General features: G+C 56.8%; 10 protein-coding genes across 10 annotated transcripts; 4 read left to right on the forward strand and 6 right to left on the reverse strand.

The window, feature by feature from the left end:
* Positions 1-1,406: 1,406 nt before the first annotated feature.
* Positions 1,407-2,484, forward strand: D7B24_005147 (uncharacterized protein; the record flags this gene model as incomplete). Its single annotated transcript, XM_028639306.1, has 2 exons — positions 1,407-1,861; positions 1,938-2,484. 2 exons carry the CDS (start codon positions 1,407-1,409, stop codon positions 2,482-2,484), a joined length of 1,002 nt encoding a protein of 333 aa, XP_028496348.1.
* Positions 2,485-3,282: 798 nt separating this feature from the next.
* Positions 3,283-5,084, reverse strand: D7B24_005148 (uncharacterized protein; the record flags this gene model as incomplete). The annotated part of the gene is made up of 2 exons (XM_028639307.1): positions 3,283-4,404; positions 4,485-5,084. 2 exons carry the CDS (start codon positions 5,082-5,084, stop codon positions 3,283-3,285), a joined length of 1,722 nt encoding a protein of 573 aa, XP_028496349.1.
* A 2,379-nt stretch (positions 5,085-7,463) lies between these two features.
* Positions 7,464-8,324, forward strand: D7B24_005149 (uncharacterized protein; the record flags this gene model as incomplete). Its single annotated transcript, XM_028639308.1, has 1 exon — positions 7,464-8,324. The coding sequence occupies one exon, from the start codon at positions 7,464-7,466 to the stop codon at positions 8,322-8,324; it is 861 nt and encodes a 286-aa protein (XP_028496350.1).
* A 382-nt stretch (positions 8,325-8,706) lies between these two features.
* On the reverse strand, positions 8,707-11,169 carry TKL1 (Transketolase; the record flags this gene model as incomplete). The annotated part of the gene is made up of 6 exons (XM_028639309.1): positions 8,707-8,823; positions 8,877-10,535; positions 10,596-10,680; positions 10,736-10,831; positions 10,899-10,945; positions 11,116-11,169. 6 exons carry the CDS (start codon positions 11,167-11,169, stop codon positions 8,707-8,709), a joined length of 2,058 nt encoding a protein of 685 aa, XP_028496351.1.
* Positions 11,170-13,195: 2,026 nt separating this feature from the next.
* On the forward strand, positions 13,196-14,407 carry D7B24_005151 (uncharacterized protein; the record flags this gene model as incomplete). Its single annotated transcript, XM_028639310.1, has 1 exon — positions 13,196-14,407. The coding sequence occupies one exon, from the start codon at positions 13,196-13,198 to the stop codon at positions 14,405-14,407; it is 1,212 nt and encodes a 403-aa protein (XP_028496352.1).
* Positions 14,408-14,579: 172 nt separating this feature from the next.
* On the reverse strand, positions 14,580-17,627 carry D7B24_005152 (uncharacterized protein; the record flags this gene model as incomplete). The annotated part of the gene is made up of 4 exons (XM_028639311.1): positions 14,580-15,468; positions 15,519-15,623; positions 15,678-17,361; positions 17,429-17,627. The coding sequence occupies 4 exons, from the start codon at positions 17,625-17,627 to the stop codon at positions 14,580-14,582; spliced, it is 2,877 nt and encodes a 958-aa protein (XP_028496353.1).
* Positions 17,628-18,340: 713 nt separating this feature from the next.
* Positions 18,341-19,385, reverse strand: D7B24_005153 (uncharacterized protein; the record flags this gene model as incomplete). The annotated part of the gene is made up of 3 exons (XM_028639312.1): positions 18,341-18,674; positions 18,739-18,805; positions 18,857-19,385. The coding sequence occupies 3 exons, from the start codon at positions 19,383-19,385 to the stop codon at positions 18,341-18,343; spliced, it is 930 nt and encodes a 309-aa protein (XP_028496354.1).
* A 1,948-nt stretch (positions 19,386-21,333) lies between these two features.
* Positions 21,334-21,769, reverse strand: SNU13 (RNA binding protein snu13; the record flags this gene model as incomplete). Its single annotated transcript, XM_028639313.1, has 2 exons — positions 21,334-21,491; positions 21,550-21,769. The coding sequence occupies 2 exons, from the start codon at positions 21,767-21,769 to the stop codon at positions 21,334-21,336; spliced, it is 378 nt and encodes a 125-aa protein (XP_028496355.1).
* Positions 21,770-22,255: 486 nt separating this feature from the next.
* Positions 22,256-23,120, forward strand: VMA3 (H(+)-transporting V0 sector ATPase subunit c; the record flags this gene model as incomplete). Its single annotated transcript, XM_028639314.1, has 5 exons — positions 22,256-22,272; positions 22,418-22,430; positions 22,548-22,677; positions 22,746-23,006; positions 23,056-23,120. The coding sequence occupies 5 exons, from the start codon at positions 22,256-22,258 to the stop codon at positions 23,118-23,120; spliced, it is 486 nt and encodes a 161-aa protein (XP_028496356.1).
* Positions 23,121-24,061: 941 nt separating this feature from the next.
* Positions 24,062-26,077, reverse strand: ERG4_1 (C-24(28) sterol reductase; the record flags this gene model as incomplete). Its single annotated transcript, XM_028639315.1, has 3 exons — positions 24,062-24,073; positions 24,132-25,971; positions 26,043-26,077. The coding sequence occupies 3 exons, from the start codon at positions 26,075-26,077 to the stop codon at positions 24,062-24,064; spliced, it is 1,887 nt and encodes a 628-aa protein (XP_028496357.1).
* Positions 26,078-27,011: the final 934 nt, after the last annotated feature.

The raw sequence follows: 27,011 nt of genomic DNA on the forward strand, positions 1-27,011 counted from the left end.
CAGATGGGCTTCAGAGTTGAATGGTAATTTCATCTGCGTGTTGAGTGGCGTGTCTGACCTACTGAACGAGGCCTCACGGGCGCTGGATGCATATCAACCCTCTCGGCTTCGTGAGCAGCTGCCACGTCCCTGTTTTGTTCTGGCCTCACCTCAGTTATACCGTCTCTGCACTTTGCTGTGGGAGAGGCTCACGCAGCCGGGGTCCCCCCCTTGGCCATGGTGATGGTGTCTTAGGCACACATAATCATGCCTCAGGCGGGCCATTATTTTGGCGTTCTTGGCCTGGGTTTCCGGGCAAGGCGACAGCTATCACGTAAAGAAGCTCTCTTCGGCCAAGAGACAAAATGAACCAACCTATTTCTCTGGCACTGCTTGTTCGCCTCAGGCATGCGCATTGATGACCATAGGCATCGCCATCAGCCTGGATCTTCGACCTTGACAAGTTGTCTTCGTGGCAGCCATAGCGTGCCCGTTCATGCATCGCAATGTGCATCGAGTTCACCGCACCCCTCCAGCATCGACCGGCAAACTATACCAACGGCGAGCATCTTCACAGAGGGATATAGGCAGAACAGGCAAGGCGGCCTCCAGATCCTTGCAGGCAGGTAAGGCACTTCAGAAAATTTCGCGGGGGCCGGATGCTAACAATACCATAGGCTGCCACACTGCGATGTGCTCAGTCCTCGAGTCCTCGTTGCGAAGAGGTCACGCGCCGCATGTTGAATCTCAGCTAGGCGGAGGATCAGGCAGAGACGGCCAGCCAAGGCGGCCTCATGGGCAAGCTCGGCTACGTGAGTCACGGCCAGCGCTCCAGCGCCGAGTCGTGACACGCTCTGTTCCAACGGCGTAGTAGGTGCGAGGCTCGTGATGACCAGCAAGGCGCTGACAGCCTAATTCTCGAGTTCTTGATAAGAGCTCCTGCTTCGCTCTGCGAGAAAGAGAGTTTGTTCCACAAAAAAGCGTCCCTCGATCCACCTCTGTGAGCACACTTCAGCTTTCGGCATACGGGTGGGTGGCGCGAAATCACGTGATCTCATCTCTCCGTGATTAGAAATCTTATCCATTGTGGCTCAGTCCCAGCGCATGCCAGTCAACACCAGATTTTTCAGGCAAACCCAGCCTCGACCCTGCACCTGCCAGTCAGCAAGCCTTACTCCAGACCCCAGACAGATCTCCATCAATTGTTGGAGCTCCAGAACATTATCCCACGAGCCCTGTCAACCACGACCTTGACCTCATCACCGTTCCTTCGCTTCCTGGCTTCAGCCACTCTTCCAGACTGGTCTGGCCTTCATCGTAGCTGGATCATCTCCAGCTTCATCCGACGCGACACGCGCAACCATCCCCCCTACCTTTCACGGCATCGTCATCACGCAGACAGAAGCCTCACCTGGTGGCCCGTCATGATGAGTGTTGTCTACGAGCCTCGTAGCTTCATGCACGACCCCTCCTATCCCCCGATCGGAGATCCCGACCAGGACCATGACGTTGATACCCGTCTTCAATACGCTTCGCCCGATGTCTCTGGCCTAGACGCCTACAATCCATCAGCCTCGATGCTCGGCGATGACCGCTCCATCATATCTGATGCGCTGGGTGGCGATGGAGTTTTGGTTACCGATGCTGGCGAGCTCACGCTGCCTCCCGCTCCGACCATGGCGACCCTAGCCTCCCAGATGCCCGAAACTGTACCCTCGAACGGCGGCAAGGACGATTTGGATCATGGCGCATCATCTCTGCGCAGCAAATGTATACCAAAGCCGGATCGCGAGGTTCACAAGCAGGCAGACGGAAAGTTCTACTGCACGTTCCCTGGATGCACCGAAGACACACAGGTCTTCGGTCGCAAGTGCGAATGGAGGTAAGCAGTGGCCGAAGGCGCCTATTCTTTGTGTGTCTGGGGAAGAGGTATGCTGACGTTTTACTCCCTTCTCTAGCAAGCACATGGACAAACACGAACGCCCGTACCGATGCGCCGCTGAGGGTTGTGAGAAGCTGCCCGGATTCACCTATTCCGGAGGTCTTTTGAGACACGAGCGCGAGGTCCACGGGAAGCACGGCGGTCCCAAGAACACTGTCAACTGCCCACACCCCAACTGCAAGAGGCACACAGGCAAGGGCTTCTCGCGGCAAGAGAACCTCAATGAGCACCTCCGCCGAGTACACACGCAGGACGGTTCGACACCCATCGGCGACGACATTGCCACCAGCGATGGCGACAGCGAGAAGGCCGGACAGAAGCGCAAGCGCTCGCGGAAGAACTCGGCGTCAGACCCCTATGACGATCTGCGCGAAGAGATCAAGCGCGTACGCATGGAGAACGAGGAGCTGCGTGACCAGATCGACCGGCAGTCGCAGCACAGCCTTGCCATGATGGCGCAGATCGCTGAGTTGCAAGAGACGCTGCGCGGTGGCAATCTTGATGTTTCTGGCCTCGGCGTCGACACGTCTGTTTTGAACGCCCCCACGGCTTCCATGATGTAGGACATCCCGCCCGGCGACTCTGTATATCCACCTCTCGACTCTCCCCCACGATTCTATGAAAACGCCCCTCACCAGCACTGCCGCGATCACCCAAGCGGCAATTATTAGACTTTCAGGGGAAAAGGCAAATCTCTTCTTCCCTCACGAAACGATGCATGGACATGGCGTTTACAGTTCTCCCTCACTTTTCTGGCGAGGGATGGTTCGGCAGGAGCCACCACACTACACTTAATGCTTTGTTTTTCTCTCTTTTCCTCTCCCCCGCTCTCTCTCTGTCTCTTCTCTCCGGCTGTGTTAGGGCCAGGCGTTTGGTGGACAGGCGAACTGGCACAGGACGGCATCTGGCTTCGCAATGATATCCCCCCTTCTCTCCTGCAGACACACCAATCTTGTATGTATGGGTTTGGCCGGCCGGCGGCTGGGTTGGTTCAGCACTTTGTTTTTGGATGGAGGCCCCGCGTTGGCGAAGCCTGTCCCGTGTCGGATAACATGTTTTTTTTTACTTGCTGTAACGATTAGACCATCTCCCCTGAGTAGCGAACAAGACACGCCCCCTCCTGTGACGGAGGGGGGCTGCGATGACACACAAACATGCGGACATTGCAGTCTATGAAGTGACGACGAGCTGGGCAACGTATCGCGTCCTAGGCAATGTTCCCAGGGCGAAGCGATACACATTTTCACTGGCGCGACAGAGACAAGAGACCATTCGACCAAGCGTGTCATCATACACAGTACATAGCCAAGGCTCTGTCCACGGACTAGGGTTCATGAAATGTAGGCAAGACACTAGGTAGCCTACACCTCGAACACTTCTCCATGGCCCTCCTCCCCGCCCCGGCGGATCTCCACTAGGTCCAGCCTCCAGCCTTCCCAGTTCTTGAGCCCGCGCTTGATATCTTTGATGCGCTCGAGCCGCGCCTTGGCATCGTCGGCCTGCGCCTGACGGAACGCGTCCTCATCAAAGTCTATATCGTCATCCTCGAGGAAGCCGTCCTCGTCGCCGCCGTGGCCCGTGAGCGCGTTGATGCCGCTCTGGAAGAAATCCCCGAGCCCGCCGCCACCGTGCTGGCCGTGTTTGCGCCCGGCCAGCGGCGAGGCGCCGCCGAGGTCGACGTCCTGGAAGCCGCCCCCGGGACTCGCGACATCCTGCCCGCCGCTGAGCTGGCGCCTCTTGTCCTGCCACAGGCCGCGGCGCAGGTCGTGGTTCTCGCTCTCGAGCTCGCGGACCTTCTTCTCCAGGCGTAGGCGCTCCTCGTTCTCGAGCTCGTCGACGCCGTCGTCGTCGAGGCCGCCGCCGCCCTCGGCCGACTTGCGGCTCCGGAGGCGCGCGCCCTCGGCGTCGAGGGTCTCGACCTTGGTCTTGAGCTCGAGGACCTCCTTCTCCGCGCGCTCCTTGTCGCGGCGCATCGCCTGCGACCGCGCGTCCTGCTCCTTGTGCAGCGTCGTCAGCGTGGCCACCTTCTTCTCCAGCCCGTCGGCCTTCTTTTCGGCCTCGAGGCGCGCAGCGATGGCGTCGGCGAGGTCGTGCTCGAGGGCGCGCAGCTTGGTCTCGGCGCTCGTGCGCTCGCTGCCCTCGCGGACGGCCTTTTCGGCGGTGCGGTCGAGGTTGCGGCGGAGGTCGGCGAGCTCACGCTGGGCGAGGCCGGCGGCCTTCTCCGAGCGGGCCACCCGCTCTTCGAGAGCGGGGATCTGTTCGCGGTCCGAGGTGCTGCGCTCGAGCTGGGCGCGGAGCTTGGATATCTCGAGCTCCATCGTTTCGATCGTGGCTGACTTATCGATCAGGCGGGCTTCAAGCTCGGCGACGGCGGGCGGCGAGCCCGTGGTGGACGACGGGGAGGATCCATGACGTGCCGTGCCCCGGGAGACTTGCTGCTGGAGCTGGGAATTTTGGCGTTCGAGCGCCGCGATTTCAGACTTCTGTGTGTATGGATCGTGTCAGCAACATGTGTGGATGGGGCGGCAAAAACAAGGCAGCAGGCTGCCCGTGATAGACGTACGAGCTGGTCGACCTGTTCGTCCGACGCAGGCGGCTTCGCGCTGGCGTCGCCGTCCTCCTCACGCAGGTCGGCAAGGTCCTCCTCAGCCTTTTTCCATCGCTTCTCCGATTCCGTGGCGTCTTTGGCGAGCCGCTTGTTCTCCTTCTCCAGCTCCTCTATGCGTGTGACGTGCTTTCGATAAATGTCGGTCGCCGACTCGCCATCGGGGCTGAACGGGCCAGGCGACAGAGGCCCGGTGACACCGGTGGATATGGACCCCTTGCGGAAAGAAGCTGATCGTAATTTGGACTGCTGGGCCAGTGAGGGTTGTGCTTGGGATGGGGACGCGGGACGGTCTTCGGTGCTGGGCTCTTCTGTATCGGGCCTGGTGTCTTCGACTGCCTCCTCGTTCTTCTCCTCGACAGCTTCGTCAGCCTTCTCCTCCGGCTTCTCCTCGGCAGGCGCAGCTTCGGCCTCGGCCTCGGCCGCAGCAGCAGGTTCTGCCTCCTCTTTCGTCTTGGACGACCCAGCAGCCTTCTTGTTCTTCTTCTTCTTCATGGCCTCGACGCGCTTCTTCGCGGCAGCAAGCTTCTCGGCCTTTGTCTTCTCGTCGTCGGCCATGCTGCAGATGTGCTGAATGTGGTCGGGTCTGTTTGTTGGGCAAGGGAATGTGTGTATGCTGGCTGTCGTGATGAGACAAGCTGGTGTTGGTGGTATTGTGGATGTCGAAGGGCCCTCCCTCATTCTAGGGAGCTTGGTGATAGCTGTCCCTTTGACAGCTCAGGGTTGCAGTTGTGCATGGCTGGCTGCGATTGAACTGGTACCTGCCATGTGGTGAGCGACCCAGGCAGCGAGGCGGTACCGGGTACATCAGCGGCGCCTCCTCCCCTAAGCGGTAGGGGATCATCGCTGGACTCGTTCCCCTGTGGCAGGGCGTCCGAGTTCAACGTCATTCACCAACGTCAGTTTCAACGTCAAGTGAGCCTTTTATCTGTTCGTTCACTCATTGATAGCCTTCCAGCTTCACTACCATTGACCTTGGCAATCATTCCCAGCAGTCTCATCATGCCTGCCTGCCTGCCTGCCTGCCTGCCTGCAGCGCTCACCGTCATTGTCGAGTGACAGCTGTACATTGCAGCGTGCCTCGACGTGCCGCCTGCAAGTGACACAAACAAGCCGGGGTGGGAGAGCTGCTGGGCTGCGACAAGGCTCTAGATCGTAGCCACAAGCCCGCAAGCAACACATTGCCTTATCTCGGCACTGCTCGCATTCGCCAATGCGCCAGTGACACTGGCTTCGGACCACACGAACTGGTTGTTCCTCAAAACCTCAGACACGGTACCGGACTGCCAGATCGAGACGCAGTGTGTCTCTGGCCTGGCCGCACGACGAGCTCCCGTCTGCAGAGCCTATACCTCTCATCATCGAGCACCTCTGTCCAACCTTGCGAGACACAGACTGCTGACACGAACTAGGAGCCATGTGGTAGGCACGCTTCTGCACCCACAGACTTCGGTTGTCACCGGCACTGCTGCGAGGCGGTATTGCCATAGAGCCGGTCAGGACTGACGGATTCGACGATTCCCAAACCTTTCTCGCGGAGGACCAATTGGTTCAGGGCAGCTCAGACGGGGATGGCGGGCACACCGTATCGGTCCCCATCGGCGTGCCCCCCCCCGCGCGCGGGTGGTGCGTCCGCCTCCGCGTTCACTTCTCCGGTCGCCCAGCTTATCGTCTCCAGGGCCGACTTGCTTGTTGGCGCGACAAACGACCGCACGGCGGGCCCGTCAATTGGCTTTGCAGTAGCATGTGTCGAAAGCAAGGTCAGGCTCCTCTGACCCTGGCTCGAACCGTCTTGCCCCTCTCTGCGCTTGTTCTTGCTTCTGCAGAGCTGCAGCTGCAGCTGTCCACGGCCACAGCCCTCCTCTCCCTCCCCTCCCGCGTCGGCACCCCTCGATTCGTTGGATGCATCTGCATTTGCCGTGCCACCGTCATAGCTACGTGAGCACGAGCACTACTGGGGCATCGTTCGTTCCCCGCCCGGCACGCTACGCCGCCTCAGGGGTGGGGGGCTGGTTTCTGAGCTCTCCCCGGCTGCCTCCTCGTGTTGTTCAGATGGACCTGGGAGGGCGGGTGGTGGGAAAAAAAAGAAGTACATACCGGCCCATTTCCATCCAAAATTCCGCCATTTCCACCACCAGTCACCTCACAATTGGCCTTTGTGTGTCATGTTCAGCCGCCTCCAGATTTCGTGAGATCTGTCAACGCCGGATCCATTCGTAGTCTGATGCACAACACGCCATACCCACTCCACCATAACATAACGTCCATCCCAAACGTGGGAGATCTGCTGGCAGGGCATCCGAGCAACACGGACAAGCAACCTCCTCCGCCGATTCTCTCATGCAGGCAAACCAAGCCACGTCCAAATACGTAGTAGTATTGGCAGCAGCAACAGCAGGAGTAGTAGTACAGGAGCAGCAGCAGCACCCTTGGTCCCTGATGGCGGGGTAAATCGGCGGGGTCGGTCGGTACCTGCTCCTGCGCCAGGAGTCATTTGATGCAAGCTCTCCCGTTGGACCACCGAGCACCAGCACCCAGCACCCAGCACCCAGCACCCAGCACCCAACACCTAGCACCTAGCACCTAGCACCTATCACCGAGCACCTTAGCACCTTAGCTCTCCAGCATCATCGCACCATCGTCATCCTGCGCCCGACCTTCTGCCTCCACTCCTTCCACCTCCTTCCTCATTCCTCCTTCCCTTATCTCCCGAGCTCATCCCCCTTGGTCTCGCCTCTCTCCTCTGCCGTACTGCTTTCTTGCCGCACTGCTTTTTTTCTACGCTCCAACAGTCTCCTCGTTCGATTGCCGCGCAGAACTCTCAGTCCGACTGCTCGCAACCTCGCCCCGGTGCTGACCAGCGAGAGGGTTGCTTCTTCTCCTGGCCATCGAACCCTCTTCACACCCCACGACCATCGCTAGAGACCGGCCGCCAACATGACCTCTCTACCCTCGCAGCATCCCACACTCTCCCTCCACCTCTCCGACCGCAATCTCCACCCGATCCTCACATCCGCCCGCTCAGACACCCAGCTCGAGGCCCTGACGTCCCTCGCGACAACCTCCCTGACCGCCCACGCCGCCGCCCATCGCCTCGCGCTGGGCCACCCCCAGCGCCTCATGGTCGAGCACGGCCCCGGCGCCCCCGTCGTCCTGACCTCCTACCTCGATCCAGCCGCCGCCCTGTCCTCCTCGCCCGCGCACACCCCCACCGCGGCACGCATAGCCTCCTCGGCGACATCCCCCCGTCGCGCCGGCTCCCCATCCACCGGCGCCGGCGGCATCGTCGTCACGGGGCCGCCCGCAGCCTCCTCCTCCCTGAATCCCGCTGCCGTCGCCGCCGCCGCCGACCCGTCCCCCTCGACATTGGCCCATTCCGCCCTCGCGCCCCCGACAGACCTCCTCGCCGCCGTCACCCTCTCGAGCGCCGGCTCCGGCTCCGGCTCCGACCCCACCGCCACCGCCACGACCTCATCCCGTCCCAACGGTGTCCCGCCCCCGCGAAGCAGGCCGCACACTCGCGACTCGGGCCGCGCAGCATCATCAGCAGCAGCAGCAGCTACGCCTCCCGCCAAGAGGAAACAGACAGCTCCTCACAGTCGCAGCGCGCAGGACGGTCTCGAGACGTCCGCCGCCGACGCGGCGCCCATGCTCATAGGCCTCGTCGTGGCCGGCACAGCCGAGGAGGCGCTCGAGGCCCGGCGCGCGGCCGTCCGACTGGAGCGCGTCGCGAGGGAAGTCCAGCGCGAGTGGACCGTCGAGGAGAACAGGCGCTACGACAGCGACGAAAGTGGTTGAAATGCCATGTTGAGCTTGGCGGGCTTGCGAACGCGCATCCGGAGACAGGAAGAAGCAAGGACGAAGAAATGTGACAGGGTGGCCACCATGCCTCCTCGAATGCCTTGGAAAGCTACTTGGGGTCTGTTTGTTGCAGACAGTCCGAATGAATTGGACGATTAGATGACCATCACGACACTTAATGGAAATACATGAATCACGCCCCGATGACCATTGCCGGTACGCTATGAGCTTGCTAAATCATCATTTTCATTTCAGTTCCTCTATCTCGAAGTATGAAAAAAAAGTCATCTACCCGATTCCCGTCCAACGTGGCATCATCAAAGCACATGTCTCAATTTTCTGAACGCTTGGTATCCTTATCCTTTCCCGAATCAATTGCTTAGATGAGCTGCTGGAACGCACGGTTGATGGGGGAGCGGATGTTGGGAACGTCCTTCCAGAAGTCAATGGTGGCAACCGCGCGCTTGGCGATGCCCTCAGGAGTGAACTCGAACTTCTAAAGCGGTTGTTAGCTCCGAACAGCGCAGCAGGACAAAGACGATGACATACCTTGTAGACGTCCTTGTAAGCGCCGGAGGCACCGAAGCGGTTGAGACCAAACTGCTCGTGCGTGTAACGCTCCCAGCCCATGGTGCTCATGACCTCAACGGACAGAGAGGGAATGCCGTCGGGCAGGACGCTGAGGCGGTATTCCTTGGACTGCGCATCGAAGACCTCGAAGCAAGGAATGGAAACGACACGAGCCTTAATGTTGTGCTTCTCCTTGAGCTCCTTGACGGCATCAACACAGATGCAAACTTCGGAACCGGTGGAGACAAGGGTGACATCGGCACCCTCCTCCTCGTGCAGCACGTATCCACCCTTGACAGACTTCTCCAGGACAGAGCCCTCGAGCTGGGGCAGGTTCTGGCGCGACAGGGCAATAATGCTAGGCGTGTGCTTGGAGGTGAGGGCGACGTAGTAGGCAGCGCTGGTCTCGTTGCCGTCGGCAGGGCGCCAGACCATGCAGTTGGGGAGAGCGCGGAAGTGGGCAAGTGTCTCGATAGGCTGGTGGGTGGGACCGTCCTCACCGAGACCAATCGAGTCGTGGGTGGCGACCCAGATGGCGCGGACCTGGGACAGAGCAGAGAGACGGATGGCACCGGCAGCGTACGAGACGAAGTTGAGGAAGGTACCGCCGTAGGGCAAGATGGTGCCGTAGGCGGCAAGACCGTTCATGATGGCACCCATGGCGTGCTCGCGGACGCCGTAGCGGATGTAGCGGCCGGCATAGTCACCGAGCTTGGTCTGAGGAGCCTGGAAGTCGACGGCCTCCTTCCACCTGGTCAGGTTGGAGCCGGTCAAATCGGCAGAGCCACCGACAAGCTCGGGGAGAACGCCCTCAACCTTGGAGAGAACGATCTCAGAAAGCTTACGAGAGGCAACAGCCGCGTCGGCGGGGGTGTAGACAGGCAGGCTCTTTTCCCAGCCCTCGGGGAGGTCGCCAGTGAGGCGGCGGGCGAGATCGGCGTGCTCCGCAGAGAACTTCTCACCGTACTTGGCAAAGAGCTTGTTCCACTCCTCCTCGGCGGCGGCACCCTCGGCAGCGTGCTTGTTGTAGGCATCGTAGACCTCCTGGGGGACGGCGAAGCTCTCGTCGGGGTTGAAGCCGAACTTCTCCTTGAGCTGCTTGATATCGTCGGCCTTGAGGGGAGAGCCGTGGACACCGTGGGTGCCCTGCTGCTTGGAGCCGAAGCCGATAGTGGTCCTCAGAGCGATCAGGGAAGGCTTGTCCTTGACCTCCTGGCACTTCTTGAAGGCGGCCTCGATACCCTCGAGGTCGTTGTCACCGTCAGAGACGGAGACGACGTGCCAGCCGTACGCCTCGTACCTCTTGATGACGTCCTCAGTGAAGGCGACGTTGGTGTCACCGTCAATGGAAATGTGGTTGTCGTCCCAGACGGCAATGAGGTTGCCGAGCTGGAGGTGACCAGCGAGGGAAGAAGCCTCGCCAGAGACACCCTCCATCAGGCAGCCGTCACCAAGGAAGCAGTAAGTGTAGTTGTCAACCAGGTTGAAGCCATCCTTGTTGAACGTGGCAGCAGTGTGGGCTTGGGCCATGGCCAGGCCAACGGCATTGCAAATACCCTGGCCGAGAGGGCCAGTGGTGACCTCAACACCGGGGGTGTCGTGCGCCTCGGGGTGGCCGGGCGTAATGCTGTCGACGGACTGAAGACAGGTGTGAGTGTGTGATGCAGCAGCGATGGATGGTCGAACGGGATTACTTACGCGGAAGGCCTTCAGGTCGTCGATGGTCAGACCGAAGTCGAAGAGGTGAAGAAGCGCATACTGGAGCATGCAGCCGTGGCCGTTGCTGAAGGCAGAAAGTTAGAAGAGGCGCGATGGGGGGATGGGCAGAACCAGCATACGAGAGAACGAAGCGATCCCTGTTGAGCCACTTGGGGTTCTTGGGGTTGAACTTCATGATGTTCTTCCACAGGACGTGGGCAACGGGCGCCATACCCCTGTGAAGAATCTTGTCAGTGATGCTTGTTCAGCCAGGTGTGGAGGAATGTCGACGGAGAAACTTACATGGGCGCGCCGGGGTGGCCCGAGTTGCTGTTAAAGGTGGCATCGACCTTGAAACGAATTCACATCAGTATTTGGAGGTCCGCGCGGAGGAATTGAGCGTTGCAAGGTTCGCTGCGATGCTTTCGTCGGCACCACACAAGGACCGCGCGGTGACGATGTGTGACGACGGCGGGGCATCGAGGATGGCGGGGTCGAGTTGGGAGGGGGAGGAACTCACGGCGAGCGTGCGGATCGTGTTGATCGCCTTCCAGTCTTGATCGGTGTAGCCCATGATTGCGGTATTCTTCTGGAGAGCCTCGAAAAAATGAAGCTTCAAATGGGAAAAAAAAAATGTGATACTTCACGGAAGAATTGGTGATGCAGGAAAGATGATGAGAGATTACGCGGGTAGGTAGGTTGGAAGGATATTTAGCTGGGCCGTGGATAGGTTGGGAAGGAGGGGTGGAGGGGTGGAGGAGGGGCAGAATGATGGTGGGGGTGCAGTGCCACTGCCCACTGAGCAACGCCTGCCGGGAAGAGCAGAGCGCGAGCGAGCGAGATGATCACCCTCCTCCCACCAAGGTCAATGGCGTCCGAAGCACGTTACGGTGACAAAGCTGGCTAGCTGACTTCTCATTCACCCAGCTCGTACTTGCACATTTTCGCGCCCCCCCCCCCCCCCCAATCCCTCAACACGCATTTCGAGACGCTGAGGCCGTCTCGGACTGGTGGGGCCGGCGCTATCATATCATCCACTCGACGTAAATGCCATCGAACAGCGCTCATCCACCTCACCGTCTTGGGTGCGTCTTTTCCGCGATGCCCGCCAGCCGCCCGCGACGGGTCTGACATTTCCGTCACATCTCCTGTTGTTATCTCCCTATTCTCTGGCCATCTTGCACACCAGCCTCGTGTGCTAACGACACCATTGGCCGCCTCTGAGCTCGATTGACCGTGGTCGATAGAGTGTCGAGGAACAAAATTAGTGCTATGCACTCGAGGCGGCATTCCGCGTGCACACCAACTCCACGGCGATTTGTCCTCACATCACCGACCTTACCGGGTGGCCAACAAGGGAGCTAGCTCACTCAGCAACCAGCCAGCGAGTAGGCCGCCGAAACGTTAACGGCAAGCAGCCAAACCCCCCACCTAGGTCCAGCGTGTCCGGTGTCCGGCCCATACCAGTGCCACTCTTCCCCGCTGTCGGCGGTCCGAGCTATGTCATCGCTCCTCCTTTTGAGTCAGTGCCAGATCTTCTTCACTGTTCCACCACCTTAAGAGTTGGCACAGTTGTATAGGTATGTGGTTTATGGTAACTCCGCAGAGGCTCCATCAAGGTATCGACAACCACGAACGAACGGCCTAGACAGTACGTCATCTGCAGAGTCAAGCAGAAACATGACGAGCTGGGGGGGGGGGGGGGGGGGGTTTACAATGTGTGAAGAGAATTCTGTGGCGATTCTTTGACGTCCGACCTGAGTGGCATCCCACCCGAAGATATGGGCAGTGCCAGGCCAGTTCGTCCGCGGATATCGTCGCATCACAGGGCTGGCTTTTCGATAGGCTATCGCGTCGACATCGGAGGCGAAGGTTACTAGGGGGGCACATTTTACTGCTAGGACCCCTGCAGATCCTGTGCGTGCTTTCGGGACTTCCTCACTGCGGCGCATGTACCGGGACTCGTCCGCTCGCTCACATTTCCGTCCATACGCCGAGCAACCTCACGATGGCTTCAGCCAGGCCTGGCCCCAAGCCCATTTGTGTGTTGAGTGAATTAGCCACACCCGGCGGATAATTTAACCGCGCGAATGGGATTTGCGAGTCTGTCCGAAAGGCGGGGCCTTCGGTGAAGACTCTCGGGTTGAACACGTCTATTTAGCCCAACGAATCACCCAACCCGGCCGAGCCTGGTCGGGAGAAGGCGTCCAGGGCCAGAAATCCTGTTCGACATCTGAATGATACCTCCAGGCGGATTCGGGAACATGTTGGAATGCTTGTACAGCGGATTTCTGGCTGCTGAGCCCATTTGACTGGCTCTGATTATCAGGGTAACTAACGTAGGTAGGCACGGCGTCTGACTGATGCACAATGTACTAGAGGCCTGCCGTATATCATGCAAACCGCGCTGTAGCCTGCAGTAGAAATATCCCACAATGCCTCACCCCAACCAGTAAATTTGTATCTTCTTACAGGATCTTCAATACTGACTATCTGATCTTGCACCGAATGAACTGAACCAAGATCCAAATCATTTCAGAGTTCCTTCAGCGGGTCACGTAAGAAGATACTCACACATTCACTCAGCCAGCATCAACATTATGCCCGGCAAAAAATCTCACCCATCGCAAAATGCGCCTTCAGGTCAAAAGCCTTCCTGGACAAAGAAGAAGCTCTCCAAGACAACGAAGCCCAAGAAGGCATCCGTTGAGACAACAGAGGAGGAACCCACCACTCCAGAACTCCCCCTGGTTCTGCAGCAGCGCATCCTGGACATCTTCCGCAATACCTTCGCCAACCTTTTCGTCGCCGCTGCAACAGAGGAGGATCGCGATGCCTTCGTCCTGACACCACTGCTTCAGGAGATCAAGGCTGCCCTCTTCGCCCGTGACTTCGACGCCGCCTTCTCCAACGCCCGCCCCGCGCTCCTCGACGCCTACGCCGCTCGCTGGAGTCCGACCCGAGCCCTGGCCTACGCCGCCGCGCTGACCGGACTGACAGAGCACCTCGAGGCCCTTATGCTGCCTGTCGAGGAGGCGTCTGCAGAGGACGCCAAGGTCTCGGGGGGGCCCGAAGGTTTAAAGAGGAACCTCAGGGTGGTTTCGTTCGGCGGCGGCGCCGCTGAGATTGCCGCCTTCGCCGCCTACCTCCACATGGTGAACGCGCCCAAAGCCCCCGAGGACAACGGTGAACCCCTGACGGGCACCATCGACCTCGTCGACTCGGCGCCCTGGGGTCCCGTCGTTGAGGCCCTGCACGGGAGCCTCACAACCCTGCCAGCCCTGTCCAAGTATGCGAGTGCCGCTGCCAAGGCCACCAACGCGGCCCTCGTCGACCCGAGCCTTCTTTCCTCCGCCTTCACCCATGATAACGCGCTCACCATGTCCCGCGACCAGCTTGCTAGTCGATTCGGAACGGCGAATGGCGACGGAAACCCCTTCCTCGTCACGCTCCTGTTCACTCTCAACGAGCTTTACACAACAGGAGGCATCGGCAAGACAACGGCCTTTCTCATGAATCTCACAGCTACCGTTCCCGAAGGCTCACTGCTTCTTGTACTTGATAGCCCGGGGAGCTACTCTGAGGCCGCTGTCGGCAAGGAGTCGAAGAAGTATCCCATGCACTGGCTGATTGATCACTGCCTCTTGAAGCCAGAGCAGAGGGAATCAGCGCAAAGCACAGGCGGCCGGTACTGGGACAAGATTGACTCTCAGGATTCAGTTTGGTTTCGCCTGTCCGAGTCGGTGACCTATCCCATCCCGCTCGAGAACATGCGGTATCAATTGCACCTCTATCGAGCTATAAGGTCATGAAAAAAAATAAAGAAAGAAAAGCAAAGCAAGCAATGAGCAAAAAGGGTAGAGCAACGCGCTTCATGTCGTTCCACGAAAGACTCATCAGAGTCCCATGATGCGTACTGCCATGCCAATATGATTCTTCCCAGCGAGGCTCTCTGACCGCCCTTTTCCCACCACTCGGCTATCACTACGCCCAAACAAGCCTCTTGATAGAGTGGCTCAGCTGGTCTAAAATCGTCGTGTTTGCTTGTGCGTCCTCCAATGAGATGATGTCACCCCTCTCGATGATGCTCTTGGTTCCAGGCACGTCCTTTCCAGGCTGCGCTTTGAAGGCCAGTCTCTCGACATCAGCACAGATACTCACAACCTGCTGTGTCTCGCTCAAGCGTGGCCCCTCACCCGTCACCGCGGCCGACGACTGCGAATACGGCGCCTTGAAGGCGAGCTTTCGAGTCGGTGTTTGGGGTTTGGGTCGATGACCGGACAGCAGTCCCATCAGCCCCGAGAGCGCCGCAGGCTCGTCGACCGCCACCGCGGCCAATGACTCTTCTTCGACCTGACCAGGTTGTTTGATAAAGTTGCTCGAAAGCGTACGAGTATTTGTGCGTTGGATGTCAGTCTTTCCAGGCTGGTATGACACCACGAACCCAATGTTTTTACTCTCGTCGGTGTGACCAGGCGAAACTGTGGATGTAATATAAGTGCCGAAGCGGATACCCACGATATGCGCGAGGTCGACGCGTTCGAACGACGATACCTTGTCAAGCTTCCAGTCAAAGCGACAGAGATAAAGGGCAGCATCTGTGAGAAGGAGAATCACTTCTTCGAAGGGTGTCTGTGACTTGACAACGTCAGACGTTGGAGGGCTCAGCATGACCCATCCGCCAACAAAGTCCTCTTTTTGGTCTGAGATGACGCGTTTCTGGCATAATTCGATAGCTGATTCACGCATCTTGAGCATCGACATGGCGGGATCTTTCGTCATCATTTCAGCTTCGAACTCTTGAAAGACCATGGAAGTGACGTTGCCAAGGAGGAAGTCAATGGCAGCTTGACTGAAATAGTCATTAACCATGCTACATGTTGTGTTAGCGAGATCTCCGAGATAGCCCTTGGACAAGATTACCCGTTATAAAATCTTGTCAATGAGAAGCCAAGATCATTGAGCATTCCTCTGTAGTTCCGAGTCTTGTACCGTGTGTAGTCGCCTTTCATGGCTGCCGTAGAAGCGCTAGAGAACCGTCAGTTCAACGAGTGTAAGTTGCTTTCACGGGTTTCGACTTACTACTGCTTCGACACGGAGTCTCCGTTGTCCGCCCACAGCGTGTTGAACCATGCAGATTGCTGGTCTACTTGCATGCTCAGATCGTATCCCTCAGCCTTGAGCTGTGATTCCAGCATATACTTTGCAAATGAGCTCTGGCAAACATTTGTCCGGTCGAGACAGTCCATGCAATTTGTCCGAAGCACTCCACGTTGGCGAAGGAACAGCTCTCCATCCTTTTCGACAGTGCTCCCAAGCTCATCAAGCTTGGTCCTCATGGCATCCAGAAGGAGGCTGACGTTTTCGAACTTCATCCCACGACAGGCTGCGTGGAAATCAAACCATTCGAACGGGACTTGAGAAGTATGATCGCTGAAGACGGTTTCGTTTAGCTTCGCGACAGTATGCTGGTATTCGTTGCCGATTGTAGCCTCAACATTGTGTTTTTCCACCAAGCTGACCACTTGCAGCATACCATATTCTCGGTGAAGGCGCTCGAAGTGCTTCTTAGAGGCTTCAAAGTTTGCCTCTGTGGAGTGTTGTATGACTGGTGCAGGTTTCAATGAGTACGGGCTCTGGGTGAAGAATAGGGGTATACTGCCGCGAATTTGCAGGAACGAGTAAATTTTAGAGCTCTGATCCCACGAAGAGTTAGACAGAATTTGCTCCGTCTCAACAGCGTTGGCCACATGGCCATCCTCATCAATACCGCGGCGCAAATATCGGAGGCCGGCTCTCTTAATGGACCGCCGAGAAATCACCGTAATCAGGAACTTCTTTTCCGAGCCCCGGAGATCCAGGGAGCCGCGAATCGCTTCTGTAGGGGGCGACCCTGGCGGAGATGTTGGAGCAGACATGTTTGACATTTCCAGTGCGTTATTCGCGTCTTCGTCATGCTGCGGTGGGCTCTTATCCATGGTAAACTCCCTCTGCCCGACGAATCCCTGCATGAGTGGGAGAACTAGCGCATCGTTTCCGGAATCAATGAATGGCTGAGAAGTATTTCGGTTCCAGAAGAATGTAGGTTCGACGCGACGGTATAGTGGCAGCTCACCAGATGGAGATTGTGCTCGAGTCGCCCAGTGCCTGGTTATGTCTACGTCGTACGAGAAGAAGAAGCTCCTAGATGACCCGTAAAGAATTTGCGCAGTTCGGAGCAATTTGGGAAGCAGAGAAGACGCCTTTGCTTCGTTGACTCTGTCGTCCTCTTCTTCCAGAGGCACCTTCGATGCCGCCGGGGGCTCCAGGTCCGGGCGCTGGTCCATCGAAGCTCGAGGCAACTCGGTCGTCGTGTAGCTCCAGCCAGCGTTGCGTTTCTGGCCCTGCATCCAGCCGGAGCTGCTGAACCAGCGCTGGGCGAATCGACCATAGCCCCCCTTACGACTCATGACGTCTTCGGCGACGGTGCTCTTAACGCCTGCTGAGATGGAGCCCTCTGACTGCGTCTGATCGTCGACCTCATCGACAGCGTGGGCCATTAACTCGATGGTACTATCGCTGTCCGAATCCTCTGTGTCCGTATCATCAGTACGGGTCTGCAGCTGCACGGAGGTCCGAAGAACGGCATCCTCGGCTTCCTGGCGAGAGGCGCATGGTGTAATCGCAACCTCGGTGACAACGTAGATAGGAAATCCTAGAATTTGAGCGACCTGGTGTCGACGGGTAATTGTAATGAGGAAATTCAGTTTTGAAAGGGTAATCAGGCCTGTGTGAGAGAGAGAGAAGGTCAGACGCCTGCTTCAGAGAGGGAAGCTCTTGTAATGTCAACACACCCACAACACCAAAAGCCTCGAACGAGGCGTTGGGCTTGGTGAGATCAGGGAGTTGATCCCGCGGCGCTGGGGAAATGGCACCGTCACCATATCCAATGCGGACGGGCTGCGCAGGGCGCTGCCCTTTGGAGGACAGAGGCTGTACGATGAGGCCGTCGATCGCCGCGCAAATGACGACCTTGCGAGCGATGCCGGGCATTGCGGCGGGGTTGTGCCAGCAAGGGTGCGAGGGAACGAAACGACTGTGGGACTAGACTCTGACTGGGTAGACCTATGCCAGGTTGAGTTCCATTGTCAGCCCAATAGAATCTGCGCCAAACCCGTGCTCGTGTCAAGTCAAGTCACCGTGATGTTGAACTGTTGAAGTCTAGCCACTGGGCCGTAGAAAGCACGCAGCGAGAAAGGTAGGCAGGGGAGGTAGTCAGTCAGGTCGCGACTGACATTCGATGACATGACGTACCACATACTTTGTGCACCGACCGTGCGTGGCCTGCCCTGCACTAGCAATTGGGTCAAGGCGGTACCACCTTTGCCTGGATCTCCAACGCGACCCCAGCCAAGCCCTTGCATAGGCCAGCCCCGGTACCGTCACAAACAGCAGCTCCGCTTCCATCGTCAAACTGTCATCACCGCGGAGAAAATTGGGGGGTCTTGCTTGGCTTGAGTATTTCGATTCGTTATTCCCTCAATGACATTGTCAAAGTCGGGTATCATATTAACATGTATTAAAAAATAGTAAACCCCTTATGAGCCTGGCTCCAAGCCATCGAATAAGTCGATCCGAGGCATGCCAGCATGCTGAATTACCATGTGTCCGCTTTTCCGCGCGGTCTGTCTCTCTCTCTCTCTCTAGAATTGTGTCACGTCGCCCCGTCTTTCGGAACGTCGTCGCGGTGCTCAGTTGAAAGCCCTTTAGTCGTCCTTCTTCCTCTGAGGGATGGGTTCGCCCTTCTCATCGACGAGGCCCTTCTCACGCATGACCCTGAGAGCATCATGCAGAGGATCCAGTTCGGGACGGGGCGCACGGTGTGAATCGAACGCGTTGTCAGCCCATGTAAAGTACTGTCCGTAGTTGACGTTGAAGTACAGGTGGTGCAGCGTGTGATGTGCAGGGCTGTTGATGTACTTCTCGAGCCAGTGGCCGGAGATCATGTCGCCGTCATGGATGAAGATGGTCCAGATTTGGACGAGGATGAACAGAATCAGATACAGGTGCTTCTGCACAGGACAGAGAAACACAAAGGCGCTGATCGAATGGTCAGTACTAGGTCACGCCGGTTTAGGCTGCGCTTTGTAGAAGAGGAACTGACTGATATGGCAGAGATTGGACATAGCCGTCAAGAGGGTGAAACGCCAGAGCCGCCCAGGGCGTGGGCACTAAAAAGGTCAGGCTTTGTAGCATGCGATGAACGTGAGAAGCAAACTCACTAATCCACTTGTGATGAGGCTTGTGAATGTACTTGTACACGCTGGGGTGGTGCTCGAGACGGTGAATCCAGTAAATGAGCAGGTCGTTCCAGATAATGAACAGGACTGTCGAGACGGCCATCCATGTCCAGCCATAGTCGCTGACATTGCTGTAGAGGAAGCTCTTGCCACGGACTTCGCCCAGGAACCACGGCAGGGTGAGAATGTTGATGAAAGGCACGGCCCACATTGACGATGCGATTTCCTGGCGCACCTGGTTCTTCAGAAAACGTGGGTGGTACTCAAGGCGACGGTCGAATATGAAGTAGTATGAGAATGCGCTGAAGATGAAATACAGTAGTGAGGCGCCAATCTGTGTGATCAGAAGGATCGAGGTGCACTGGCGGAGGATGTTGTCGCGTGCCCATGCCGACTCGTAGACAGCCGACGACAGCGACTCCGTGGCGTTAGGGGCCGTTACGGCTGGGTGAAAGTAGGCGTAGGCCCTGTCAAAGACCAAAGGGTCAAGGATCTCAAGAGCGGCGTCCATGGCGAGGCAATGCGCGCGTTTGGTGATGGTCTTGTCTGGTGGTTGAGCGAGAGTTTGCCTTTGCTAGCCTCGATGATTGAGTCTGAAATGTTTTCTTTAATTGAGATTGAGTTGAGGCACTGCCCACCGAGCGTGACGGACCCATTTTCGGAGGTAGTAGCAACCCGTCGTACGAGGCGCCCTCTTTTTTTTTTTGCCCCTGAATCACATTTTAGTGGAGCCCTCGGCACCGATGGAAATGAGGATGCCAATTCAACACTTTCGCGCCTTGCGGTTGCTTATTAAGAACCACCTGCCTCAAGTGGCGTGTTCGGTTGCTCAAGTTCCGTGCCATTGCCTGATGTCTGTGAGACGTCTGGCACGTCATTCACCAGAGTCGTCTGATGGTTCGCCTCAGAGCTCAAGCTCCTCCGGGATCAGCTACCCCCAACACCGAAGATACAGCCTTCGGATCGCCGAGATTCGGGCCGGACTCCGACACCGCGTAACAGTGGCATGCATCGCGAAGCCGAAGGCTGTGAACCCCGGTCTCACCCTGGTTATAAAGTCCTTCTGGAAAGGAATCCCAGGAACTCCTATCCGTGATACGCCTAGACCCAGTCATCTACTGGGACCATCTCCACCGCAGTCCATGCTGTGCAAGTCGTTTAACTAAGGTGATAGGTCCTCGCTTTACACCGTAGTTCACTAAAGGTCACTGTTCCTCGAAACAATAGGGGACAGGGCTGACAACCAGGGTCGGATTAGCGGGTTCCCTATCACTCACACGGTACCGTTTCGGGTCAGCATATGTAGATATCTCAACATAGACCGAGCTCAGACACCAAGCTCTTCGTCTTTTAAACATTTGGGGCCCGGATCATGACCGCCAATTGTCACCGAAAGCAGTGTCGCGCGACTGATTCATCCGTTATCTGGGCTCTACCTACCTTAAATCAAGATGTGTTATACCGGTCTCTATTAAATGATACTCCTGCTCGGTAATTTGCCATGGCATACTTTATGACAAAAAAAACCGCTGGGATGGGCAAAGACTGCTCGGCAAAATAGTCTAGAGTATAGAGCTTCATTGATGTTATGCGGATGCTGGGTTCATGAACGTGGAACGGGAGTTTCAAGCCACTTCACATGTCCAGTCCGGCAGCCCCGCCATATCTTTCTACTTCGTGCTCACAGCAGCTTGCCTGCTGTCAAAGGGTGCGAGAATGTCCCAATGTTAGCTCATCAGACGCCAGTTCCTTTCGCACTCGAAGGTCGTCGAATCTCTCGTCTTCCCAAGCTAGTGTTTCAGTCTTGAGTTCAAGCCCAAAGGCCACAGCCTGCCTGAATGGCCCAAGCTCTATGGTACACTCGTGGAGCCTTGATATACAAAGCTGTGCTAAGCATATTTCGGCCTGGCAGACATTGGGGTACACGTCCCAGTGTTAAGAATGACATCCAGGCGGTCGTAGCTCAACAGGGGTGGTATGCCACTCCATCGTTCCTTACTACACGGTCAACGTGGTTGCTTCCTCTACGAAGAGACTGGCCTCTTCGGATCTTCGAGTAGATTATTCTCTGCAAAACCACACCTTGTAAGTATCCTAATGGAAGAAGTTCGCTGATGAATTGATACCTTGGTGCAGTTTCCTAGGCTCTTCACACGGATAGTGCGCCGGCTGGTGCATCCTTGTAAGTACAAAGCCTAGATTAAAGATAATCTGGCGCATTACCTATAGCGCAACTTAGCCGTGTGCCAGTAAGGTATAGACCGTCCACATATAAAGTCACGAGCAATGCGAGGTTCCCAGACTTGGTGGCTTTTATTTCTTGACTGAGCCAACTACTGCTTGTTCAGGTTCCGTGATACGCAACAAAATTTTTTACATCCCCGCACGTAAGAGGTGGCCTTGACAGGTTTCGTATGGCCCTAGCATTCCAGTCCCAACGCCGTTGATTTGTGGGTATCTTAGATAGCAAGGCGCTCAACCTTCTCGCGAAGGGTGCGGATGGAGTTGGCGAGCTCGCTGCCCTCGTTGCTGGTGATGCTAGCGGCGATAACAGCACGGCTGACACCGCAGGCACGGCCCAGGGCGATCTTGCTCTTGACGTAAACGTAGGGAACGTCTGCACGTTGTTAGTATGGTGGTCTGGAACTCGATGGATCCGTCCAGGTAAGACTTACTCTTGTCCTCGCACAGAAGAGGCAAGTGAAGCAGGATGGCGAGAGGGGTAGTATCGGCAGCGAGAACGATGAGCTCAGAGACACCACGGTTGAGGGACTTGGTGGCCTCGTTGGCGCCCTTCTTCAGCTGGCGGTAGTGCGAGCACTGCTGAACCATGTCGAGGAGCTCCTGCTCGAGGGCAGCGTCGGCCAGGGGCCAGGCAGCGCTTTCGGAAGCCATTTTTTGGTCGTTCGGAGTGCTCGAGTAGGGTCTGGGAAATTTGGCGCAGGGTTCCTTGCGGTGGCTCGCCCTGATCAGATATGCTGGAATTCGTTGAAGAAGTGATGCTCGTGATACAAGAAAAGGCTGCATGGTATGGCCTTGAAAAAAAAAATCCCACTATGAGAGACGCCAAGCTCCACAATTGGATGGTGATGTGGTGGGGCACACACATTCGGAGAAACATAACATCCGGCTGCCGCGGATCTTAGGTCAGCAAGGAGCTTCCCGCAAAACCTGCACCAAGCAAGCAAGGCGCGCCAGCCTGGAATCCAGACATCAATCAAGCAACCTCACAATAGCAGCCGAGCCTCCAGCCACCAAGGTCCCGTCAACAAGCAACTGCAACCTTTCGAAGTCCCGACCCGAGCCATCTCCCGATTTTCGCGAAGCTCTCCTTTACATTTCCAACACTTCTTTTCCCAATTCATCACCACAACAGCTAAGATGTCTTCCGAACTCTGGTACGTCGCCTACGTGTTGCCCCCCTTCCCAAGCTCCTGTCCATCCCTCGGAGCTTCGATCATCAATGATCACGGATCCCGACATCTCTACGCGCGCGAACACTTGCCCAAAATCACCCAACACTAACATTTGTTGCCCTCGCAGCCCCGTCTATGCGGTTCGTCACCCCCTGCTTCGGCTCCCGATTCCATGACGTCGTACTCGTACACGATGAGCTATTTCAGCATGGCCTCAACACCTCGGTATTCAACCAGCTAATCTCGATATCATTTAGCCCTTCTTTGGTGCCATGGGCTGTACAGTCGCTATTGTCTTCACCTGCCTTGGTGCTTCCTACGGCACCGCCAAGTCTGGTGTCGGCATCGCGGCTATGGGTGTTCTCCGCCCCGACCTGATCGTCAAGAGTACAGCCGCGCTCCCCTCCCGAATAGCTCATACCTCGAGCCCTACATATAGCTAACGCGCGCTTCAGACATTGTTCCTGTCATTATGGCTGGTATCATTGGTATCTACGGTCTCGTCGTCTCGGTCCTTATCTCAGACGGTCTCCAGCAGACTATGCCTCTCTACACTGGGTTCATCCAGTTCGGTGCCGGTCTGGCTGTCGGTCTCGCCGGTCTCGCCGCCGGTTTCGCCATTGGCATCGTCGGCGACGCTGGTGTCCGTGGTACCGCGCAACAGCCCCGTCTCTTCGTCGGAATGATCCTGATTCTCATTTTCGCTGAAGTTCTGGGTAAGGTCCTCGTTTTGGGATTATCTGGCTGCCGACTAACGTGGTCCAGGTCTTTACGGCCTCATTGTCGCCCTGCTCATGAACTCCAAGGCTACTCTGAACACCACCTGCTAAGGGTCATCTCGACAACATCTCTCCTGGGCGTCGAAGGGTCGACAAGCTGTACCTACACAAGTGATCCTTCTTCGGTGCCCGGGCATTGGGACTATTCCAACCTGCGAGCTCTTACTCGCAACTTTCATACGGTAAACGGAGTTGTCCGGCGAACGGAGGGGGAACTTGGGGCACATGGCAGGAATAACGAATCGCGCCATCCGGGTTCCAGGTCAAGGGGCAATTCGCTGGAGAATGCACGCCGTATTGTACTATTGTGACACCATGCTATCCATTTTTTCTCGGCGGACTCTCATCATAGACGGGTGATGGGGAGGAGGTGTAGTCTAGCTTGACAGTAATGCTTCCATGCTCGATTTGCTTCGCTCGGATGTTCTTTGGTCACATGTTTGTTTGGTTGGTCAATTGTTTCCCCCGTCCGCGTCAATTTGAGAGGCCTCACCCGGCGTGCATGATGCCTTTCGACAGCACTCACTCACAGAACACAACGCATCATTTCACAATCTACAATTTCTCATCGCACGCAACAGTCCCAGCTCCACCCGCAAGACAGTCAAATTGATAACATCAACATCGTTAAATAAGATAATAAAAAACCCACTGAAGTATGTCTACAACTAGCCATGCCGTCTAGAAGGCTCAGCTCGCGATTACAACACGTAAATTGCCCACGTTCCGCAGCGCTTTTCATACAGCCTTCAAGCCCGCTACCGCGCACCCGGGATATATACGGCTAATCCATTCCCGTCTCTTCGCCAGCCGTAATTACAAACCCGATGACTTGAAAAAGAAACCACTCTTTAGAAAGGCCAGAAGCAAAGGCGCAATGAGATATTCGCATGTGGAAGTATCCAAATATGTACAAGAAGAGGCAGGATGGCGCACGCCCCTATCCATCCATGTTGCGACAGGTCTCTGTGTGAACTGTCATGACATGCATTTTAGATGACGTACTATGAATGAGGAGTCAGTCAAGTTTCACACTGTGATCAGAAAAGGGCGGGCACATACCGGAATGAGAAGGTAGGGCACCTGGCGTTCGTACTCGAGCCACGCCTCGCCGTACTTCTGCCTGCACTTGCGGATGTCGCGCGCCGCACGGTGGGCAATCATGCCGCAGAAGAAGACGGGGTAGAACCAAGGGAAGGGGCTGTTGAAACCTGTGATGAGACCCCAGCAGATGGCGAAGAAGGCATCGCAGGTGTAGTGAACCTTGCGGGCGAGGCCGTACCAGCCGTCGACGAGGATGGTGCCGCCGTTCGCAGCCCTGATGATCTTGGGGTTCTTGACCGTCTGCCAGGGAAGCTGGGGGAAGGACTTGCGCTGGGCGGCCTGGCCGCGCTCGGAGAAGCGGTAGAAGTTCTTCTGCGAGTTGCACGTATCCCAAACCCAGTAAACGAAGAGATAGGCGATGAAGAGAGCTGTAAGTGCGTAGGGGTTCCAGCGGTACTCGTCGGGGTGGTGGTTGGCAAGGTAAATGGTGCAGTGGCAGTAGGAGAGCGGTACACCAGCGAGGTTCCAGAAGATGAGCATAAAGCCCCACTTCTCGTAGTACATGTCCCAGGTGGGCACGATGAGCTCTTCGCCCTTGGAGCAGGCGTTGGCATATAGGTAGTGCGCCATGACGAGGAAGAGGACCTCGCCAGACACGTAGCCGTAACGCTCGTACTGACGGGCCGCAGCGCCGCAGCTCAGGCCAAGGAGGATGTACCAGGGGATCCTAACCTCGAAGAACATCTTGAAGTCGAGGATGCCGAACATGCGGGGGTTCAGCTCAGCGCCCAGGAAGAAGTCGTAGATGGGGTATCCGGTCATACGATGCTGGGCGCCACGAGCCAAGGCAGAGAAGTAGGCAACGAAAGAGACGAGGAAGCCACTGATAATAGCAACGGACATCAGAGGGCCGAATTCGTCGATGAATGTATAGACAGGGAAGAGACCGGTAAAGTGCAGCGCCGCCATGACCGCGATAGTGAAGTACAGACTAGCGTAGGCGCTGCAGTAGTACTTTAGCTGCTTGCCATTCTCGTGGGCGAGGGGCTTTCCCCAGGCCCAGACGCCAGGGAGAAGGCAGTAACAGGCACCCTCGAAAATGAAGAAGGTCCAGTAGATCTTCCAGGCACGGAACGAAGGATAGGCGCCTGTGTAGACCAGGTTAAGGAGGTGAGAACCAAAGTCGCTCCAGGATTGGCCCTCGACGCGCATCGGGGGCTTGCCGTCGTAGTAGGTTGCACCGATCCACATGTACCACATGAGCAGAGGGAATCCAATCATGAGGGCCATGGTGCCAAAGCTGCCGCCAAATTCGAACTCGCCCGAGAAGTCAATCTTGGGGTCGGTGCCGACTTTCCAGCCGTCAATGATTTCGCCAACCTCATAATTGGGCTCATTGCCGTTGACAGCGGTCGCAGGCTGACTGTTGGTCGCAACGTCGGACAGCACATCTTCGGCCGTGACAAAGGGAGCGCGTCCGGTGGCAAGGGGCTTGACATCCTCCATAGTGCCGTACGCAGAGCCGTTGGTGTGGCCATTGCCATTGGCATGTCCGTTGGTGTGGCCGTTGCCGTTGGCATATCCATTAGCGTGACCATTGCCATTGCCATTGGCGTGGCCGTTGGTAGCGGACTTCTTCATTGGTGCTCTGAGGTCGACCTCCTCGTCGTCAATATCTTCTTTGAACTTGGGAATGCCTCTTCTTCGTGCGGTCTCGGGCTTGAGGTTCTCTGACAGAGAGTCGAGGTCGGCTGTGGGCTCAGGGCTCTCTCCAGCAGGCGTGTGTGAGCGGCGGGAGGATGTGCGGCGGGAGACAGGACGCGGGGTCTCTACCATGCCAGTGAAGAGTTCCTTCTTTCTGGTGAGGGTCAGCGTATGTGACAGGCGGAAGATGGCCGGGCAGCACAAGGTTGGCGAGAATCGACTGACCTGGGGGTTGCTCTCAGGGAGTAGCGACCCGTCATGTTGGCGACTTTATAACAAAGGGGGTGTTGAGGGGTGTGTATGCAAGGCTCGTGTAGTATTCAGAGCGGTGTCGTGGTTTTCTGGGTCCAGAAAGGTACAGCACTGGGGAAAGAGACCAGGAGCAGGGGATGAGACAGGACCAGGCCGTGCTAAGGAGTGTAAAAGGCCACTACGTCGTGTAACGGAGTCCGCATGTACCGAGCAGGAAGCCGGCGCGAGCCACGTCTAACTTTTTTCTGACTTTGCTTCGAAGAAAGTGGCAAAGGAGGGGGCGCGCTGGAGCTGGAGCATAGAGGCGCGACTGGTGCCACGACGACATTCACAGCAAGACTGGTGGTGGATCAACATGGGTAAAATTTTGTTGACATTTAGAATGAAATGACCATCCGGGGAACGGTACCTCCCGGCGCAACACAAGCCGCATACAAAGCTTAGGTACCTGCAGAGAACCTAGCGCCCGGTGAGCCCCTGAACCCTTCCCACTGAGCGGGTCTCAAGCACGATTCGTTTAACAGATGCACCAATCAGTCGCCGCTTCTAGCATGCGAGGCATCTCAGATGCGCCCGCCTGGGAACCCAATGTCCGGAAAGGTACGTACCCGCCCTGAGCGTTAAGGTTCTTAGACGAAAGGTGCATATTGTGCGAAGTGACCCAGTGTTGCCTCTGGATGTCGAAAGGGAGACTCACGTGCTTCGCCGTTTTGCCTGTAAAGTTCTCTAGCCAGAGTAAGATCTTTTGGGTATCCTGTAGGTACCTTACATTAGGCAGCGAGGTACCTAAGGTTCCTACCTACCCAGGTAGGTACACAAGCACTGAGCTGCAAAAGCTCCGCAAGTGCACTGACGTCAGTAGTATTTAGATACATGCCCCTCCAATCCCTACTACTGCACACTCGTTGCCAGCTCTCGTCCCGAATACGAGGGACCTCATTC

Source organism: Verticillium nonalfalfae (assembly GCF_003724135.2).
Source record: "Verticillium nonalfalfae strain VnAa140/NRRL 66861 chromosome Unknown scaffold_30, whole genome shotgun sequence".
Classification (NCBI taxonomy): domain Eukaryota; kingdom Fungi; phylum Ascomycota; class Sordariomycetes; order Glomerellales; family Plectosphaerellaceae; genus Verticillium; species Verticillium nonalfalfae.